This window comes from Apis cerana, linkage group LG13, assembly GCF_029169275.1.
Source record: "Apis cerana isolate GH-2021 linkage group LG13, AcerK_1.0, whole genome shotgun sequence".
In the NCBI taxonomy this organism is placed as follows: Eukaryota; Metazoa; Arthropoda; class Insecta; order Hymenoptera; family Apidae; genus Apis; species Apis cerana.
This window is the reverse complement of record NC_083864.1, coordinates 3,397,327-3,419,475: the sequence shown is the minus strand read 5'-3', so window position 1 is coordinate 3,419,475 and position 22,149 is coordinate 3,397,327. Positions and strand designations below refer to the sequence as shown.

The window sequence follows — 22,149 nt, the reverse complement described above, 5'->3', positions numbered from 1 at the left end:
ATAGTTATTATTATTTTTTATTTCTAAGCAATGTCAAATGCATCTTAATATATTTTCCACCACGATTTTTTTTTTTTTTTACACACACACACACACACACACATATATATATATATATATGTATATATATATATATATATATATAATATGAAATGTACTATTTGGTTTTAATAATTCGCTTTGTATCTCTTTTTTTTTCTTTTTCTTCGTTTTTTTTTAGTCACCTATCACATCCTCGAGAGAAAAAAAAAAAAAAAAGAACGAAAGATAACAACAACGATTCACACACCCCGTTATACATACGCAGGTATATACGTTATTATATATTTCGCTTCCTTGCCCCCTGCCACCACCCCCCCCCCCAAGCCCCGATCGTGTTCCACACACCCGAACCTGTTTTTTTCTTTTTTTAAATTGTGTAAATCACGAATGCATTGTGTTGTCACGCCTGTTTCTTTCAGCTGGAAGGTAAGTTACGTCGATACGACACGAATGTTCACACCATGTATCGATGGAGAAAAAAATAAAATAATAATAAAAAGGAAAAAAAGCAACGAGAGTTTGGACGACGAGATCTCCATTCGTTTCCGAGATTTGATCGCTGTTTCTGTCTCTCGAAACGAGTTCGCAACTTGTTCGTTGTTGTTCGATCCACCTCTTTCCACCTCGTGATTGTTCTCGGGATTGTTTCATGTCGGAAAATTGGAGACACGACGCATGTGTTCGCCGTTATTATGTTAGGCCGGAGACCGAAGTAAGAACCGATTCTTCAGCAGCAGAAGGGATTGTCGAAAAAGAAGGGGTTTCTCGAAGGAGAAAAGATTCCTTGCACACGCGACACGCGTGTTTCTTCTCTGTTCTCCTGCAAAAAACATTGACTCGTCGGAAGTTGTTCTCGGCACACGTATATATCCATCATGGCAGAGAGAGAGAGAGAGAGTGAGAGAGAGACAGAGAGTGAGAGAATGAGAGTGAGAGAGAGAGAGAGAGAGAGAGAACTACGGTACCAGTACAGGTGCTGCGGAGCCAAGGGACCCTCCGAGAGGCGACACGCATTCTCGATACCTTCGAATGAGATCGAGAGGCCGTGAGAGAAACGAGGGCCATTCACAGTGTGCGAAAAGAGAACGATTAAGCCGCCACGCCGCTCGCCAGGCTCACGCATATTATTACGTTTACTTGGAACTGCATGCTTTAAGTGTCACCCAGAATGCTCAGTGTTTCCTCCTCGTCGTCTCCCTTATTTCTCTTCTCGTGTATTTTTTTTTTTTTACATTCTTTTCTTCTGTTTTTTTTTTTTTTTTTTTTTCTCTCTCTCCATTCAATTCCTCACGTTTGTAAGGTTTGTCAGCAGAGAGAGAAGGCGTGATCCGTAAAAAAAAAAAAAAAAGAACGAGAGGTGTTACATATTAATGCGTACGTACATGTGTCCAGAGTAAAGTGGAAAGTGTTTACGTATTTCATATATATATATATATATATATATACATATATATTTCTTATATATATATAGATCGGGCGGAGAGGATCGTGCGCAATTTTTGTACACAACAACTCCATCCACTCTTTACGAACGCACGTTCGTAAAACCTTCCTCTCTCCGTATTATTCCCTTCTCTCCTCTCATTCGCTCGTACTACAAGCGTACACTTTCTCGCGTACGAGCGAGATGTGGATGCATGCGCGTTTAACATACGTGTGCGCACGAGTGTTTGTACAAACACGATTTCACGATTTCACTTCCAACTCGGAATATCCTCCTCCCGTACGACCGACCTCATCAGCGAGGTTGTTCACAATTTCTTTTGCTTCAAGTTTAACGAGACGCGGCCCGAGAAATTGGATAAAAAGCTCTTTTTTTTCCAGCGAAAGGCATTGAACGAAGGGGTTGGCCTCGCCTCCGTTTCGCGTTCGATGGGCGCTAAAGGGCGAAGGAAGAAGGAAGACGAAAAGAGAGAAAAAAAAAAAAAGAAAAAGGGGGCAGATACCGTATTATAAAAGCCGCAATATACACGCGTTATATTATAAGTTGCACCACGCGCACAAGGCTTCGCCAGTCTGACCGGATCTTTTTTAATTAACGAGCACCGCGGCCATCACAAATGAACCGAGCGCGCTCCTTCCTTTTTCTTCGTATGTATCGCTTAATTCGTTTCCGTGTCCATGCTTCGTTCCTCAATACGTTTGTACATGTATATGTACGTTTTCCTTCCCTCCCCCTCCCCTTTCTTCGCTTATCTCAACCTTTCAACCTACCCCTCGCCCCTCGTCCGTTCGTCCCCCTTCGTACAATCTTTATCCTCCTTTATCTGAATTGTGTGTACACACCGCGGTGCACATATAAATATATAACATAGAGAAGACTAATGGTCGAGAACACCGGCCAAAAGAAATCTCGTTCGCTCACTTATTTTTCATGCCCGCGCGTCTTGTTCCATCCACGCGGTCGAAGGCTTTCTTTTCTTCCCTTTTTTTTTCCCTTTTCTTTTTTTTTTTTTTTTTAGTTTCAGTCGAACCAGAGGTTTCGATGAAGGAAAAGAAAAAAGAAAGGAAGAAGGGAAGAAAAACTGCCATTGAAAGTTCTTACTACGCTCCCTCCCTCCCCTCCAAAACGGTCGGCCATTTCGAAACGTCGTTTCAAGAGTTTCCTCTTTCTTCTTTCCCCCTCCCCCTCCCCTCCCCCCGAAATGCATCTCGAGCACGTCGCCATATCGAACGTGCCTCCTCGATTCGTTTTTTTTTCCTTCGTCTATTTTCACCCCTTCCTCTCCTCTTCCTCCTTCGAATCTCTCAATAAACCCCCGTTTGAACCCCGCCGATGTTTGAAAAGGTCGGGGTGGGTCGAGGCCGTGGAAATGTCCGCGGAATGCCAACGAGGGTCGGGGAGGGGGAGGGAAATAAGGAGGATCGCGGTGACGATGATCCGCGCGACGAGGACGATCGCGATACGATATTGTATTTCGCTGTACATTTCTCTTCTTTTCCCCCTTTTTTCCGCGCGATTATTATTTCAAAGGAAGCTCGCTCAGCACCGCGAGCTGAGAGAAGAAAAAAAGAAGAAAAAAACTTTGAATCCCGAACCGTCGTCTCCGCCGCGGAAAGAGGTTCTTTGAATTTAATTTTTCGTGTGGAGGGGAGAGAAGCCAGAAGCCAGTAGCGTGAAAAGGCATCGTCGAGAAGAAAGAAAGAAAGGAAGGAAGGAAGGAAGCAAGGAAGGAAGGAAGAAAGGAAATTCTTTCCTCGTACTTTTGATACAACGATTTCTTTTTCTCCTTCTTTCTCTCTTCTTCTTCCTCCTCTTATTCTCCTTCTTCTTTTTTTCTCCTCTCTTCTATCCAGAGAAAAAACGGAACCTCCTTCCCCCCTCCCCCCTCCCGGCGCTCGATATTCATTCCTTTCGGATTCCTGAGGTTTCGCATTCGTCCGCAAGCGTTCGTATTGCGTTATTATTGAATTTATCGCGTCGTTAAAATAGGAGGGAATACGAGAGCACGAGCGAACAACACGGAGGGAGAGCGAGTAGGGTAGGGATGAATCTACGAGAAGGGAGGGGGAAGGGGCAAGGGAGAAGAGTAAGCTAGAGAAGAGACGGGGGCGGGAGGGAGGGAGAAGGGAGGGGGATCGTGAGTTTATCTTGCTTGCGTCATCCTTTGATATGGGGGATAGGGTTTTAAGTGTGGCGGTTGCAGCTGCATGAGGTGCATTGTTGTGTTTCAGTGCTCACCTCTATGCCGGGGCTGACCTTGAACTCTCTGAACACCCAGTCAGCGAAGAAGCTGTTCACCTGCCAGCTGTGCGGCAAGGTGCTATGCAGCAAAGCATCCCTGAAACGCCACGTTGCCGACAAGCACGCCGAGCGACAGGAGGAGTACAGATGCGTCATCTGCGAGCGGGTATATTGCTCGCGTAACTCCCTGATGACCCACATATATACGTATCATAAGAGCAGACCCGGCGACATTGACATTAAGTTCTTTTGAAGGTTTAGATAAGGTAGGGACACGTACCTCTCTCTCATCTACACCACCGCATCGTCTACACCTACTCTACAACGCCTCTCACGCATTTTTTTCTTCTTCTCGCCTTTCCTTCCATTTTCCCCCATCCCTTTCCACCGTCGCCTCTCCCTTTGAATCGAATCGAGACTCCAACTCTCGCGGCTGGAGGTATCGCGTAATCGTTCCTTCGTTACGACCTCGGCTCGACCGCGTTCAACATCGTTCCTTCTTCGTTCTCGAGGAGAAAATGCATGCCAGAGAAGAGAAACCGGTCTCGACTCCCACGTGGATCGACCCTTATTCCTCCTCCTCCTCCTTCTTCCTCTTCTTCTTCTACCGCTACTCGCCTTCTACGTGCCTCCTCTCGCGGCACGAAGCTTTCGTTCCGTCATTTCGTTCTCCTCCAATCCTGTTCATCCTGCTGTTCAGAACTGCTTTTCTTTCTTCTCCTCCCGTCGTCCTTCATTCTCTTCGGTACCGTACGGTGGTCGCCGATCGAATTCTTCCGGTATTCGCGGCTCCGTTATATATCCCCCTATGTGTCTCGGGATCGACTCGGCGTCGAGAGAGATGCGAGTCGAGATCCTTCATTCCGTTCGCGGCTACGAACGAAGAAGGGACGATGATGGGCACGAGATTGAACAGAATGGAAGAAAAAGAAAGAAAGAAATCGTTCAATTGACCGATCGTACGTATTCCAATGGGGTTATTATTTATTGTAGGCCGAGTTTTTTTTCTTAGATTAGTCTCGCCAAGACCGAAAGACCATGTACTCCAGGGTATAATTACGCTTCAGGTTGTTCCTTACTAACACACCCCTCACCCCCTTGGTTCCTTTTAATTTCTTTTCGTTTATTTATTTATTTATTTATTATTATTATTATTACTACTATTATTATTACTATTATTATTTTGTACATGTTGTGACTTGGTAAATCTGTTTGGTAACGTGTTAATGTGATCGTTTGTTTCAATCTTATTTTTTCTCTTTTAGGTTTTTTTTTTTTTTCCTCCTCCCCTTTCTATTTGTGTGCCTTAATTTCTGTGGCAGCATCTTGATGTGATTCGATTTTGTATGTGCATGCTGAATTTTGTACACTTGCTCACTTAATGCTCACTTTTACAGCCTCGTTGCCTAACACGGAATGTCACGCTTTCGAAGCGTCGTGGATCGATCGTCGATGAATCGTCGATCCGATTTTCGAAACTGTCGAAGATTTCTTTTTCTTCTCTCTCTCCCCCCCCCCTTTTTCTTTTCTTCGAGAAGCCGAACAATATCTCGCGATATCTTCACACTCTTCATTCTTTTGTATCGCTGCATGATGCCCTTCGTATCTCGTTCGATTCATATTCTTCTTTTTCGATCCAACTAACAACCAAACAGAACCAAGCTCGATAAAAAAGCACGGTTATCAATCGATCAACCCGCACGCACGCACGCAACGTTTTCATCGTTCCAAGGGAGGAGGAAAAAAACGATGGCAGCTTGTTTCAGTTTTATTTGCACGATGCGATGCAGCACTTCTGAAGCGTCGAGTTTCACTACTAATCGTCTCTCTGTTTTCTTTTCTTTCCTTTCTCTCTCTCTCTCTCTCTCTCTCTCTCTCTCTCTCTCTCTCTTTCATTTTCGGGAGACTAACAGAACAGAATCGAACGAACGATCGCGGAAACGCGGTCAGGCATGGTGGTTTTGGTTCCTCTTCATCTCTACTCACTCGACTAATCAACGACTCGGTCAATTAACGATCCCATGGATATCGGTTGCAATTCCGTCCGATATACGACCCGTAATATTATCGATCGGCCCGCGAGTGGGGGAAGGAAAGAGTTCGACCCGCGCTTGATCCTTAATTGATCCCGAGACAGCTGCCCAGGGTTGGGATTAAAACCGAGCCGAGGTCGTCTCGAGGAGAATGGGAAAAGAAGGAGAAAGTCTTAAATTGTTCAACTGCATCGAACGTTCGAGGCGTGCTCCGCTAATTATTATCGAAATAGCGCACTTGTTGTTGTTGCTCAACTCACCACTCACTTCTCTAACTCGCCACGTCTAACACGAAATTCCTGCGCCGTTTTAAACTACCTATACGATGATATGTATCCTTCTCCTCGCGACACCTTGCTCCCCCCTCGCTTCTCCCCCTCGAACGTTCGAGAAGTACACATACGGGGTCCTCAAGGGATCCTCAACTCGTGTTTTGACACGAGAACAACGTTTAGTTCTTACGCTGATGGATGATGCGTAAAGATCGAGAGAGACGACGATTCCTTTCATTTCGTCGGTGATTCGTTTCGAATAATTATTATGATATCTGTAATTACAGAACGGAAGAAGCGACGAGATGAATTACACTTTTAAACTTGGCTCAATAACTTGGAAAACTCGGGTAAAAAGCGATAAACGATACGTTAAAAATTATGAATAACCGTATCGATAATCGATAGCCACGATTCTAACGCGCGCTTAAACCAGTCGTGTGCCGCGGTAGTGTCGAAGCAAGATACATATGTAAAAGCTGAACTAATTATCTATAGGAGAAAAGTCGAATCGTATATACATATGGCCAAGTTTGTATGAGAAATAAAATATGATGGTGAACGAGGGAACGGAAAATTTTTGAAGGAAGTAGTATTTTTTTAACCGTGGAATCGGGATGACAATCACCGATACAATAACAAAATCTTTCTCGATCGATCCTCGAAAGAACGAAGAACGTTGTTTCTCGTGTTTCAATGTGGGAGTGATAATTTTCTGACGCGGGACGGACGTTTTCAGGTACGGGCAACGGGATGCATCCAGCCCCGGTGACGCCTCCCTCTGCCATGTACCGGATGCCGCCGCCTACGGCGGGCGGTATAAACGAGCCTCAGGAATGCCCGTACTGCCGTCGCAACTTCTCATGCTACTACTCCCTGAAGCGTCATTTCCAGGATAAGCACGAGCAATCGGACACCCTCTACGTATGCGAGTTCTGCAACCGTAGGTACCGCACCAAGAACTCGCTCACCACGCACAAGAGCCTCCAGCATCGTGGCTCGAGCGGTATGCTCAAGAGGCTGCTCAAGACGACGGCGATCAAGAACGTTCTAGGCAGCATGCAGCACGCCCAGATGCAGCAGCAGCCGCAATGAAAATGTCGGAACCGTCTTACAGTCTCCCCGTCCCCGTGGACGTTATCACGCAACGTGATCCACATCCTCATCATCGTCATCGCCATCATCGTCACAATCGTCATCATCGTCATCCTCATCATCGCCTCCGATCTTCTAGCCTCCGTGTGGGCCGACTTTTCGCCGCTCACCCCCGCCGATCTCCACGCGTGATCGGCCACCGTCATCGATCCTCGCGGACCAATACACACGCTGCGACGCATCTGGATACATACAGGAGGAGGAGGAGGAGGAGGAGGAGCAGAAAACGAGAGACGCGAGGCCGTTATCCGGGTCCACCGTAGTGTCATCCCCTTGTTGTCCCCTCCGTGTGCCCCCTCCCCCGCCCACAGAGACGCGGGGGTTCGGGAACGACGACGGATGGATGGATAGATTCTCCCTACTACTCGGGGAAGGAGGGACGAAGAAGAAGAAGAAGAAAAATGGGACGACTCGAGCCGCATGCTTTCCACGCCACGCTCACTCGCCACCTTACTCGGCTCTTGGATTCGAGGCTCCTCTTCTCCCCGGATTTCCCGCCGCCCTCCCCTCATCCGCCCGCAAGCGCACGCTCTTCGTCATCGAGGGAGCCGATTCGCGCTCCTCGTCTCGTAGCGTTTCAGTTTGCTCTCGTCGTTTTGTAGCTCTCCTCAAGACTGCGATTAATCCAAAGAAGAGAAGAAGAGATGGAATCGAAAGAGAAGAAGAAGAAGAAGAAGAAACCTCTCCTTTTATTCGGCTCGGTTTCGGCGAGGGAGCTTCTATTTCTCTCTCTCACCGCGAGGGGCGCGAGCCGAGAATTACATTCCACATTGCGTCGAGGCTGCAGGGAGGGAGGGAGGAAGGGAGCGGATATCGAAGGAAGAAGAAGACCGGTCGCATTTGACAAATGCCGCTCTTCACCGCGGGACTGAGGGGAGGAGAGAGGGAGACACGTGACGTTCCCGCGGTTGGAAGAAAGTGGAAAAGCAGCAAGTCGGCCCGACCGAAGGGAGAGCGAGCGAGCCGAGTGTAATAAGAGGAATGTAACACGTCGATATAAGATAATTTTTTTTTTTTTCGCCCGTTCGGGCGCGTTTCGTCGATCGTCGAGACCGATCGTGTTAGAAGGCAGTCCCTGCGAATAATCATGTCAATTTTATAACAAGATATCTCTTGCTAGCGTTTTGCCGTTTAGCTGGACGAGATCGACGAGGAAGGAAGGGTTTGGAAAATGGGAAGATGATCGAGAGAAAGCGAGAGAGAGTGAGAGAGAGAGAGAGAGTGAGAGAGTGCGTGAGTGGGTATGCGTGAGTATAACGTCGCTGAAGTTTGTACACGCGCACAAGGGTAGGGAAATTCGGTGGTTCGCGTGAAGGTATTCGGAACCCGCTTTTTTTTTTTTTTTTGGAAATATTGTAGATCGAGGATAAATCTTAGGCCTAAATAAATGAAATTCAATTTACAAATAATTGTGCTCAAATTTCGGGAGGAAAGAACGGGAGTAGGGCTGAAGTTGTAGTCGTGTGGAGAGGGCGAGGGGGGGAGGGGGGCGAAGTGCAGAGGCAGTGTGGATTGGGAGAGGAAGGGAGGATTCTTCGCGTGGGGACGTTACAAATAATGTGGAGGGAGGGGAGGGAAGGAGGAGCAGGTTAGAAAAGTGCAAGTAGAGAAGTATAGTTTGGGCTTTTAAGGGAAACGTGTACAGGTCCGTCGTGCGCGCAAATTACAGACTATATTTTTAACTCTTTAAAAATAATAATATTTTGAACTTGTATATATATATACATACATACATATATATATATATATATATATTATATTCATACGATATTGATAACGATGATATTCTCTTGTTCAGGTTTTATAAGAATGGGGAACGAGTGAAAGAATATATAATAGTTCGACGTAGATAGTGAACGAACGCAGGGCAGGGCAGGTGAAGGAGGAGGGGCGCTCGCACACCTCTCCTTTCGTTTCCTTTTCTCGTCTCGTCCGCGAGATCACGCGGCTCATTTAGCGAATGTGCAATATTATACGAGTAAGGGGGTAAGGGGAAATTTAAGGGGACGCGTCTTAACGGGATAAAAAAGGGAAAGAAAAGAAGGAGAGAGAAAACGCAGTTCTCGAGGCGGTCAAACGCTTTTCCACCTCCGATCTTTCTCCTTTTTTTTTTTTCTTCTTCTTCTTCGTCTCATCGAACGAGAGAACAATGCGGAAAAAGACTGGGGGGATCCGATTAGGCCAAAGAAAAGATTATTATTCGGGGTTGGTGGAGAGGTGGAGTGGGATGTGGTGGTACGAGCACGCGATTTCACGCTGTGTGAGATTCATCGTCGAAATTCACTGCCCTGCCCTTTTTTAGAATCTTCGAAACGACACATCCATGCTAATGAGAGAGAGAGAGAGAGAGAGAGAGAGAGAGAGAGAGAGAGAGAGAGAGAGAAACGAACGTACAAGCGAGAAGAAAAACCCTAAAATACAATTGTTTATCGCGCGACATATAATGCATATATATATAATTCAGGTTTTTAGAGAAGTCGGAAGTGTAAAAACGAAAAAACGAAAAAAAAAAAAAGAAACAAAGTTGATGTTTTATCACGTAAGGGGGAGGGGGGGTTTCACAAAGATGGAAAAAAAAAAGAAAAAAAAAAAAAAGAAAAATGAAACAAAAATGAAACGCCATTATATAAACTAAACGAGCAAGTACAAATTATCGTGGGGGAAAAAATGATAAAACAAATTACGTCTACGTCTAATTTCTAGGTTCCGTAGTAATGGGGGATAAAAAACAAAAAAGGAAAAGAAAAGAGGGGAGAAAATATTTAACGAGGATAGATTAAATTGCACGCGTCTTTTCGGGTTTTAGCGACGGTAGCGCGGAGATGAGAGAAAGATGAGATTGAGAGAAAGAGAGAGAGAGAGAGAAAGAGAGAGAAAGAGCGAAAGAAAGAAAGAGAGAGAGAGAGAGATAGAGAAAAGAAAAAAGAGAAAAGAGAAACGGGAAGAAGGATGAGAGAGAACAGAGAGAGGTTTTCCAAAAAACATATCTTCGAAACGAGAAGTATACCGTGAAAAAATACGATTTTAGATTTAGGTGTCTTCCTAAAAATGGAAGTTTTTAAAATAATTACGTATACATTTGTAGTTGAGATAAAGGGGAAGAAGTTTTTCCGCGGCCGGTCAAACCATAATGTGGAGAAGAAAAAGAAAATGAAACGTTCCTTTTTTTCGGGGAAGGGGGAGGGAGGGAGAGAGAGAGAGAAAGAGAGAAAGGCAGAAAGAGAGATAAGGAGAGAGAGAGAGAAAGAGAGAAAGAGAGAGAGAGAAAGAGAAAGAAAGAAAAAAAGAGGCGATTTCGCGAAGGGAAAAAAAATCTATAGAAACATCTTTGCTTTCCTAAAATTTCTTTTCGACCACGGGGCAGGGGGAAAAGCTCGAAACGTAATTCGTTAGTGAAAATTATCCTAGTCATTTTGGAAACTTTTTATAATTCTGTGATATATATATATATGTATCGAAACTAGTATCATGAAGTATTCGAAGCTCCAGAATAAAAGAAGGAAGAAAAAAAAAGGGAGGGTAGGGAGGAAAGAACTGGGAGAGGGATCTAAAAAAGAAGAAAAAAAAAAAACGAAAAAGAAGAAAAGAATATTACGTTCCACATTATGATTGACGGCGTGTGGGCAAATTGCATATGTAATACACTGATTGGATTAATCGATATCGGGAAATTCTGTGATGTCACTTCAGTTGGGTATACTAGATCGAGAGAAATATTAGAGAATATATGATGAAAAAAAACAAAAAGTATACGGAATTAGGTCGATGTTCGGTGTTGTGTAAGTTAATATTTGTAAAAGGAGGGGAAGGAGGAAAAAAGCCGAGACTTTTTATGCCGAGAAGATTAATATCGAACGCTGCCGGAGCTTTCACGATCGACGACCGCTGATCCGATCGTTTTTTGAAAAAAAAAAAAAAAGAAAAAAAAATTCATTTCGTGAAAAAAGAGAAGAGAACTGATTGCGAATCGTTGGAAAATTTGGCGGGAAAACCACGTAGAAAAAAAAAAGAAAAAGCGTCGAGCTTATATCGGCTCGGGAATTGCGAATCGGTACGATACCAAAGTGGATTTGACTGCGATTATTGCGATTTTATTTTACTTTGTTTCTTTTTGTTTTTTCTTTCTTTCTTTCTTTCTTTTTTTTTTTTTTGTGAGACCAAAGGTTTTTTTAATAGGTTTTCCCGACGATTCCTCTTCACGCGAGATAACGCGTTCCTTGAGATCGGCTGTCGTGCGTGAATCGAGGGGCGAAACGCAGTGTTCGGATTATAATATAACATATCTCTTCAGGGTACTCGACCCACTGTACACTGACACGGTGTTGAATCGAAAATCTTAAAAAATAGTAAAGAAAAAAAAACGAAAAAAAAAAAAATTATATTATAGTATATATCATACACACAAAATCTATTTCCAATGTGCCAACGTCTTCGAACTAACAAAAAAGGGAAAAAAATTACAAAGAACTTTTAGGTCTTCTACTGTTTACTACGAAAAGGTGAAAAAAGGAAAAAGAAAAAAAAAAAAAAAAGAAAAAAAAATAGTAGTTAGCCGCGCGTCGCATCTTCTTATTCGAGAAACGAATATTACCAACATTATTACTATCACTAATCGTTTTAGGATTTAAAGCGAATATTATACGAAACTTTTTCGAATTTTAATGCATGGATTTTCGTCTCGTATGCTATTTAAAAAAAAAATCATAAGGAGTTCTAAATGGAGAAAGAGGAGAGAGAGAGAGAGAGAGAGAGAGAGAGAGAGAGAGAGAGAGAGAGAGAGAGAGAGAGAGAGAGAGAGAGAGAATGAAACAGAATATGAGAAAGAGAGAGTGAGCGAGAGAATGGGTGTGAAAGGAGGGAACGAAAGAAAGGGAAAGAAGGGTGTGAATGAGCGAGAGACGTGAGAGATAAAATATTTTAAACTGTCTATTTTTATTTGCATTCTAATATCTCGTGCGTGTAAATAATTATTAAATAATCGATAAGCAACGTGTACCTCTGACGTGAATTGCAGAGGAAAGGATATCGAAAAATGGTACCGGCATAGGCATTATATCGTATATTGGCAATGGGCTACGATCGTGTGAAGAACTGAACGTTGGAAAAAAAAAAGGCGTCCCCGTGTAGGACGATACGTGGTTATTGTTGCCTCAAGATGAAAAAAAAAAAAGAAAAAAAAAAAAGAAAAAAAACGCCGTTTGTATAACACACTCCCTTTTTTCTTGTCGACCGTGAATCGCACCGACGAAAAAAAAAAACGAACACAACCGACTTGTCTTCTGCAGAATTTTTATACTGTGTGAACCCCGAACAAACCGAATAACCGGATTAATTGTGAGGGAAAGTTCGTGGAACTTGGCGCGTGCCGCAACACCGCATCGAATTACGCCATTAAATGGCTTAATGTCCATTCGGTTCGACGAACTTTTCGCGGCAATATCAATACTACCGTAGATTCTAGCTTCCGTTTGAACCGTCATAACCGTTGAACTTCATACGCCAAAAAAAAAGAAAAGGAAAAAAAAAAAAAAGAAAAAAGAAAAAAAGAAGAAGAAAACGTTTGTTGAGTAGAGGTCTTTGTTATAATACGTTAGTTGTCACATTATCTTTCGTTCGATCGACGAGTTTGTTCAATCGCAATTCGAGCACCTGCCACGTGACGTGCTCGAGCTAATTTCCTGGCGCTGTGACGAAATATTTTGATACGCGAATTTACTTTCGAGAAGGCTGATTTTTATAATTTTTAATCCGCGAATTATCGATTTTTAAATTAAGGTCTAAAATTTATTTTTTGACTAATTTCCAGACTTTTTTTTTTTTTTTGTAATCCCTCTCGTGTAGGGAGAAATCGACTGATTAGACTGTTTTTTTTTTTTTCGATTGGTTTAAACTTTTTCTTGATCATGTGATATTGTATTACCAAAGAGCATCGGGAAATTGTAAAAAATTTCTCGGATTTTCGAACGGTATCCACCTTGAAGAGAATCATGAATTCAATGATAAGATGCAATTTTATCGTTTTCCGCAATTAACTGTTTCGCTGTACTTTTACAGGCAGGACGCGAAATCGTTTTGAAAAACCGTTCCATGATATGCATTTATAATTTAGTCGTTTCACGTGCAATTTTTTGTTTCTTAAACAAAAAAAAAAAAAAAAAGAGAGAGAAAAAAAAAGAAAAAGAAAAAATCAACGATAGTTTCAAGGGTCTGAGATATCGTGAAAGTTCGAGAAACTTATCGCGACTTATATTAATTTTTGATACGAAAATCTTAACTTCGGTTTTCGATTGTGAAAAGAGAGAGAAAGAGAGAGAGAGAGAGAAAGAGAGAGAGAGAGAAAAACGAAAAAAAAAATGAGCAAAATTTTTGTATGATTTTCAAAAGGGGGATCAAAAACAAAGTGGAACTACGAGGGGAAAGAAGAAACGAAAAGAGTATAAAGAAACGCATCTTCGAATCGAAAATAAAAAAAAAAATTGCTTAGGGATGTATGATTACTGATGAATTGATAGAAAAAAAAAAAGAAAAAAAAAATGAAATGAACGAAAAAAAAAAAAAAATAACGTCGAGCATAGGAGAAAGACTACTTAGATTTATTTTTATTATGTCTTCAAAAAGACTTTAAATATAATATTTATATTGTGCCATAATTAATATTAACAAAACCTTAAGTATAAATTAATTGTTACGAAAGTTTTTAAATTTATCGGAAGGGGAAAATTGCAAAAACGAAAATAAAAAAATGAAGGAATGATAAAGATGATGAAAAGAGGAAGAAGAAGAAGAAGAAGAAGAAGAATAAGAAGGAAAAAAGATATCTCTACTGTCTAATCGATAATTGTAACTGTAACGATAGTTATTAAGAAAGAATCAGGAATCATTTTTAAGTGAATGCTGCATTTACAAGAGAGAAGCTAGGATTAAAAATATAAACAACGGTTGATTCATATCCGCTCATATAACGTGTAACAAATGTAATTCGATTCGTGTAGCGTGCGCCCTTTTTGTCACAAACACATACACACACACACACACACTTATGCGAAAGACGACACAGAAGAAAAATATTGTAAAAAAAAAAAAAAAAGAAAAAAAATACCCGCCGTATTCTTCAGCGTGAGATGTATTATATCAGTATCGTTCTTGCCAAATTTGCGAAATTCGCCACTCCTTTCGTTGCGAGGGGATAATCATCGACCCGTTCCCAGCCGATATTTTTCTGGGTCTTATTTATTCATAAGTTTCTTCATCATCAACCGTCCCGGATACAAAGCACGATAGCACAGGAACGGGTCGTTGATACGTGGCACGATGTATGCGACGTATACGAAAAGGGCAAACGCGTATGCGAATAAAATTCGCGATCGAGAGAGGACGACGTTGTATCGTCGCATGCAACGCGATACGATCGGAACGAACAGAAATTCTCAGCGGTGATAAAAGCGGCGATACATACACCCCACACACACATATATATATATATATATTCTCAAGTATCGGGGATATCCCTTGTATATCCAGATTCTGGAAAAAGAGGAAAGCGGAACAAGCGTCGAAAGGAAATATCCATTTGCATCGATAACACGGGATGATCATCTCTCACCGTTGAGATTTTTCTTTTGTTCGTTTTCTTTTTTTTTTTTTTTTTTCGTATATATATAATCACGGCGTCTGCAAATCGGTCTCCACTACCACCAACGCCAACACAGAAACCGCGTCGGGTATCATCCATTCATATAAGTCTACATATCGTCTGTGACTTTGTCCTAATATATATATATATATATACATAGATGCAAATCTATGTCTCACTTCGAAAGGAATCGTCGAAAGGAAAAAGAAAAAAAAGAAAAAAAAAGAAAAGAGAAGAGAAACCCGTATTTTTTACGTTTCGCTCTCCCGTGTAAATTGTAAATTCTGTCTTCTGTATTTCGTGAGTCTTTTACCTGTTCAACGTTATCACTGATGTTTATTATGATCGGTATATAAGACAACATGTAAGATCATCGATCGATCGATTACCAGGGATAGTTTAATCAATTAGTTAGCTCGCGAGGAAAGGAAGAAGAGGAAGGGGAAGAGGAAGAGGGAGAAGAAAATAAAAAAGAAAGGAAAAGAAAAGAAAAGAAAAGAAAGGAAAAGAAAAGGAAGGAAGAACGATGTACGAAATATATAAATATTTGACGAGGAGTCGGATGGCACGTTATGTTAACTTTTTATGTATATAAATATATATATGCAGATATGTACGTATACATACATAACACGCATAAAAAAAAATATTATATAGGCCTATTTTGTAAGATTTCTCCTTGGTTTTACTTTTTATGTTAATTCTTCTTTCTTTCCGATTTGTTACAGCGATTTTTCGAGAGTGATTGTTTAAACGCGTCAAGGAGAACTTACTGGATACTTATTATTATTATTATTAATTATTATCATTATCATAATTATCGCTATTATTATTATTATTATTATTATTATTATATTACTCATGATTATTGCTATTATTATTATTATTACTCTTGCAATTATTGTAATAATAATTTTTAGCATTAGACTTATTATTTTTTTTTTTATTATCGATTCAGTCGCGATCGTTGTGATCGTTGAAATCTTGTTTTTTTTTTTTTTTTCTTAAATATCGATCGATCGCGATGTGTGCGCGCAAAATGCAAAATGCTTCGAAGTGAGAAAGAAAAGAAACACACACATACACCCACATATATATATATATATACACACACAAATACGCTCTGCGTCGCGTTAAACTTTGAGACCCGTTGCGAATCGCCCACACATCGTGACAATTTATCGTTTTCTCGCTCTTTTGATTATTATTATTATTATTATTATTATTATTATTATTATTATTATTATTATTATCATCATTATTATTTTTTTCTTTCTTTCAACACTTCTCACTACTTATCCTTGTCGTGATGTCGTAAAAAAAAAAAAAAAAGCGTCGATGGTTTCCATCCGTTTATAAGATTAATTTTAGTCCCGTAATTTACAAATACGAAGCACAAATTATTAAGAGATAGACCGGGTTGTCGAGCGCAAAAGGATCCACGTGTTGCGAGCGTATTTTATGCATACATGCATATACATAGACATAGAGAGAGAGAGAGGGAGGGAGGGAGAGAGAGAGAGAGAGAGAGAGAGAGAGAGATGATACAGTTCAATTTTCCTCGATTCGATCCTTCACGAGATACGAGGCACCAAATACTCGAATCAAATATTTGACTCTTCGTTCCGATTATTGGCCGCATATAATTTAACATTCTCGAATCGAGAATATATCATATATATCGTTCGCCTTATGCCCGTGTTTTTTTTTTTTTTTTAATTCGATCTTTCATTCGATTTTCGATCGAGAGCAGAGAAAAGAGAAAATGTTGAAAGAAAAAAAGAAAAAAAAGGGGAGAAAAAGGAAAAAAGTGGGAGAAAGTGGGGAAAGCACGGTAACACAGTCGAGAAATCTTTGTGGGAGGCAAAGCGAAACAAAAAAAGGGGGGGAGAGAAAAAAAAGGGGGGAAAAATAAAATTATCATTCGCGACGTTGTGGAATCTTTCGTGGACAATCACGGCCCGACTATAATTGTAATTGTAAACAAAGTGCAACACGCTGCCTTGCTGAACAGTACAAGTACAAAACGAATACAAATACATAAAACATGTCTTCGATTTAATGGATGGAAATGATTCCGGTAGTTAAGATATCAAAAAGTACGAGAGAGAAAAAAAAAAAATAAAATAAAATAAAATAAAATAAAATAAAATAAAATAAAATAAAAGAGAAAAAAAAATGATTTAAAAGAAAAAGAGAGAGAGAGAGAAAGAGAGAAGAAGAGGAAGAACAAAGCGTTTTAATCGTAGGAAAATGGAAAAGAAAACGAGCCTCCGTTGTAAGCAGCGTTCGCCGCTGTTCGTTCGAGCGTGTAGGAAGAGAGAAATTGTGCGACACGGCGTGCGTTCGTTCAGAAATACCTCAGTTGCCGTGGCCTCAGGCATACAAAACGCCCGATATTATCGCTCGTATCGTCTATCCGTCGTTATATATATATACATATATATATACACATACATATATATCTATCTAAGCTAAGAGGCTTCCTTCTAAATTTTCTAAAATTTCCAAACCCGAACGAAACAATCGTTCGAAAACGAATCCAAAGTAACAAGTTGTTCGAGCTTCGTTTCGTGTGACAAATGTTTCTCCTTTCCCTGGCCATTCGCTTCCTCCGAGGCGAAGGGCATCGGGGAAAGGAAAAAAGAATTCATCATCGAATTTATCAACGATCGAGCAGCTCGAAGAGACGATTCGTTTCTCCCAAATGGTTCGAGATCACTGAAGTCACTGCCAAACGAAAAAAAAAAAAAAAAAAAAGAAAAAAAGAAAAAAGAAAAAAAAAGAATCGACGCGAGAAGAGCCTGCCCCCCCCCCCCCCTCGCGTATCGAATGATCGAGACGAAAGTCGGGGGAAAAAGAAAAAAAAAAGGGGGAGGAGAAAAAAAAAAAGAAAAATGGAAAAACGTTCCGCGTCTGAGGCCCGGCAATAATTACAGATTCTCATCTAAGCTACAATAGTTGTTGTACTTACTTGTCTTCTATTTTGTCACTACACATTGTCTGGGTATTAATGCGAGCAGGGTGACGCGCGTCGTTCCCCTTTCGTTCCCCGATCGATTGTTCGATTCACGCGACGAGAGAAATGATCGAGATGGTGGAGAAGGAGGAGAAGGAGGAGAAGGAGGAGGAGAAGGAGGAGGATAAGGTGGAGGAGATCTATGAGAGTGAATCGAAAAGTGTGCACGGGAACGTCGCGCGTGTACCGCGCAACAGTCACCGTATTATTATATTTTACAGAATGCAAAGTATAGATATATAAATAAATGAATGAATAAATGAAATATATATATTGTTCCGTTATCGCCGTTATACCATCCGTGTAACATAACATTGCGAATAAATTTGCAGTTTATTATTAATCGAGAAGGGGGAAAAGAGAAAAGGGGGAAAAAAAAAAAAAAAGAAAAAAAAAAAAGATAAATACGATTCTTCAGTGTGCTCCGTAAACGATTAACGAGCTTCTTTTTCCGCATATATCATAATATATCGCGTAACGCATAAATCTATATACATACATACATATATGTATATATATATATACATATATATATAAATAAATAGATATTACATATATATATATTTATATATATATATATATATATATATAAAAAGACAACGTATTCGATTGAATTCTCCGCCCGGTTGTTTCGCCGTCTTGTGGATGCAAACCCCGGGGAAACCTTCGTTTCCTGATTATCGATATAACAAATGTACCTCTTGTCTTTCTTGCGTAGAGAGAGAGAAAAAAAAAAAGAAAAAAAAAAGAAGAAGAGGAAGAAGAAAAAGGGAAGGAAAAAAATGGAATGATGGACGCGAAGGGAACGGAGAGAGGGAAAGAGGAAGTAAGGAGAAGGGGTTGAAAACCGATTGATCAATTGATGATCAATGTGTGTATTTATCGTATGTAGTATAGTATATATGAGAAAAACTTTGGCGAAGGATGGCTTCGCTCGAAACTGCGCTCCTGTGAAAATTATTTCGCTGTAAAACGGGAATTATTATTATTATTATTATTATTATCATTATTATTATTATTATTATTATTATTATTATTATTATTATTATTATTATTATTATTATTATTATTATACTATTATAGGGGGATATTATTTCGAACGCGAGACCGGTTCAACGAAACTTGCCGCAAAAAAAAAAAAATTCGAGCATTCCATATGTGTGTGTTGACGACGGACGAGGAACGGAGGATGAACTGAGGCGTTCTTTAGAATTAAAAAAGAGAGAGAAAGAGAGAGAGAGTGAGAGTGAGAATGAGAGAGAGAAAGAGAGAGAGAGAGAAAATGAATAAAGGGAAAAAAGAAAAAAAAAGAAAAAGAAAAGAAAAAAAGGAGAATGCAATTTATCGATTGTGAAGGATTAGGCGAAGCCGCGTCTCATCGATCGCGACTCAAATCGAAAAAGAAAAAAAAAAAAAGGAGAAGGAGAAAAAAGCGGTGAACGGAGAACAGAGAAAAAAAGAAATGATATATATAGTTCAATATATATACATATATATACAAAAAATTATATATATATATATGGCGGATAATGTCGAAATATTTTCTAATGCGCGTCGCGTCTTTAGGCTATTATTACATTAATTGTAAGACATTGCAATTAATTAATATATGTATGTAAGCGTTCATTCGTATTTTTCGATGCAGTAAAAAAAAAAAAGAATTATTATTGTCTTTATTATTATTATTGATTGATTGATTGATTATTGATTATTATTATTATTATTATCTATTAATTATTATTATTATTATTATTAATTATTATTATTATTATTATTATTATTATTATATAAAAATTCAATAATAGTTGTTGGTGTAATATTATGAAATAAATCTTTAACAATAGTAAAAGAGAACTTTTAATCACGCTTCAATCTTTTTCAGCCAATTTATCCTCGCTTTCACTCCACCTGAAATACCTGAAGAAATAATCTCGATGAGAACTTTGCGCCTCTCTCGTGCACGAATAAATATCGTCTCCCTGATATTGGTTTTTTTCCTTTTTTTTTCTCCCCTCTCTTCTTCGAACAAAATTTCTGATGACGTTAATTGACGATTCTCAGATCAAAGAGAGAGAGAGAGAGAGAGAGAAGGTAGGAATAAAAAGCGGTATGGCGATAAATCACCGATCAATAGAATTGGCATACGGATCAATAGGGATGAACCGCGCGAGCAGTGACGCAAATAAAGGGTGCAGTGAGCGCGGCCAATGCAATTTATTTTCCTGTCCTATTGAAATACGAAATTTACCGCGTTTTCAAAGAAGAGCAAGTCGGTAATTAAATAAAACGTCTGCAGGGGGAGGAGTGAATAAGACGGAGCTAACAAGAGGAATTAACGAAATTCGAAATTGGAAAGATGTATATATCGATATATCGATACACATTTGCGCGTCGGACGATAAAGTAGGGTAAAAGAAAGAGACACGTTTGTGCGTGGGCGGGTCGAGATACAGAAGGAAATGAATATTTCATACACGAAACGAGGCGACGATGGCCAATCGCGTATTCGTTTTCCACCAATCTCTAAAAAACTATCCTCGTAATTTCAACAACGTGAATCATAAATTCCGACACGTGTTAACGTTTCCCGTTAATTAGAAAGATAACACGGTTTCGAGCGTCTCTTGTATTGTACACACACACACACGTGCCTTTGTTATTATTCCTTGAATTTTCTCGGAACAGACATTGCGCGATATTTACATTTCGAAGCGTTGGTTCGAAAATCGCCCGGAGGCGATTAAATTCTCGTGACCAGAAATTCTAGGAAAATCGATGTCAACAAAATAAATTGGCTGGCAGAAACCTCAGTAGTTCGTCGACCGTCGTGCGTGTAACACAAGAGAGAAACGTAAACACGAGGTTTCTCGCCGCGATAGAAATTGTAACGAGTTGGAATAATGCGTCGTTTCGTTCTTTCACGGGGTGTCTCTTCGCCTACGAAATCGTCGACCCGTTCGAATCGTCCCTCGTCTCACCCGCACGAAACGTGGGGAAGAACAAAGGGGATCGAAGGACTACGCGTCGCGTTGGTTCGTTCGAAGCTCGTCCCGCTTCGTCGTCAATTTAGCAAGGCGATAAAAATGCCTCATAAATATTTAAAGGCGGCGTTGAATATTAGTCGACTCATCCATGAACTCATCCTTTTGAGCAACGCGATCGAAGCGTAAGAATAATAATTCCAAGGCTGGGAGTAGCATCGCGACACAGGCGTTTCTGGATTCTTCTCGAATTCCGAAAGACACGCCGTCTAGATCTTCTCGCTCCTTCTAGAGAAACGAATATCCTCGAGGAAGGAAAAAAAAAAAAAAAGCCATACACGCGTAGTTTTTATTAAGATATATATATATACGCTCCTCTTAAGGGAGTAATGGAGAAAATCCTTGAACGACGAAGAAGATTGGAGGCGAATGGAGTGGAAGACGTAGTGCATGCTCGATGGCCTTGGAATAGCTGTGACCTTGGCACTTGTGGTCTAGGCGTTCGTAGAGTAGGCGCGGCCCTGGGGTACGTCGCTATGGCGTCGCGACGAGCGTGCGCGAGAAAGCATCGAGGTGGTTTCCTCGCTCCACCTCGGCTGCACGGAGACCAGCTAGACGGGGCAGCCGGTCAGACGCTACTCAGCCCAGAGCCGCGTCAACGTCCTTCCGTGTGCAACCCTTTCTTTCGACGTCTATTAAACCGACTACTCGTCCTCTTCGTCTTTTCCTCTTCCCGAAAAACGTATCTCTCTCTTTCTCTCTCCCTCTCTCTCTCTCTCGTCCTCGTTGCAATCCTGAACTCTCTCTCTCTCTCTGTACGGTGACAACAGGGGACAGGAAAGCGCAGCCCGTCTCTGTCTCGAGCCCTGTTTCCTTTCGAAATCGGTGGAAGGAAGGTGGACCCGTGGCTGATCGTGCGCCCGCGCCCCTCTTCTCGCGTGCACGACGAGCGTGCGTAACGGAACACGGAGCCGACGAAACATCGGCGGCAAGGCCTGGCTTGACAACGCGCGACCACCTGTAGTTGTGGCCTCGAGCCACCCCTGACGGCTCTCTTAGGGCGGCGAGCCTCCTTCCGTGTGCACCCTCTCCCACCCACGCCAGATCCTTGGCGTCCTCCACAGGGTCGGACGCGCATTGCCTGGACCTCGTCGCGTCGTCGGCGAGGAAGAGAGCGGAGCGGAGCGGACCAGAGAGGGCCGGAACCATCGTCCAGACGCGTGCGAGCCTGCCAGGATTACCACCAAAATGAAGACGTCGTCGTTCTCGCTGCGCGTCATGCGACGGGTAAGTTGACGTTAATTATTACGCCTTCTTTCTTTTTTTTTT

The 22,149-nt window shown here is 41.1% G+C and overlaps 2 protein-coding genes across 10 annotated transcripts in view; both read left to right on the top strand.

Annotated features, from left to right (window-relative positions):
* LOC107998782 (broad-complex core protein) overlaps positions 1-17,718 on the top strand; it is a 66,701-nt gene extending 48,983 nt beyond the window's left edge. For 2 of the 6 annotated variants that reach the window (XM_062083582.1, XM_062083581.1), the window contains exon 6: positions 6,772-17,718. In XM_062083582.1, the coding sequence (XP_061939566.1) occupies positions 6,772-7,127 (356 nt within the window). In that variant the 3' untranslated portion in view covers positions 7,128-17,718. Of the gene's footprint in view, positions 1-220; positions 1,424-3,717; positions 3,994-6,771 lie in introns of those variants that run through there. The other 4 variants (XM_062083587.1, XM_062083583.1, XM_062083576.1 and 1 more) reach the window with 3 other exon arrangements.
* A 2,935-nt stretch (positions 17,719-20,653) lies between these two features.
* The window catches only part of LOC107998832 (neo-calmodulin), a 60,291-nt gene continuing 58,795 nt past the window's right edge, over positions 20,654-22,149 (top strand). For all 4 annotated transcript variants that reach the window (XM_062083598.1, XM_062083596.1, XM_062083597.1 and 1 more), the window contains exon 1: positions 20,654-22,107. In XM_062083598.1, the coding sequence (XP_061939582.1) occupies positions 22,069-22,107 (39 nt within the window). In that variant the 5' untranslated portion in view covers positions 20,654-22,068. The remainder of the gene's footprint in view (positions 22,108-22,149) is intronic.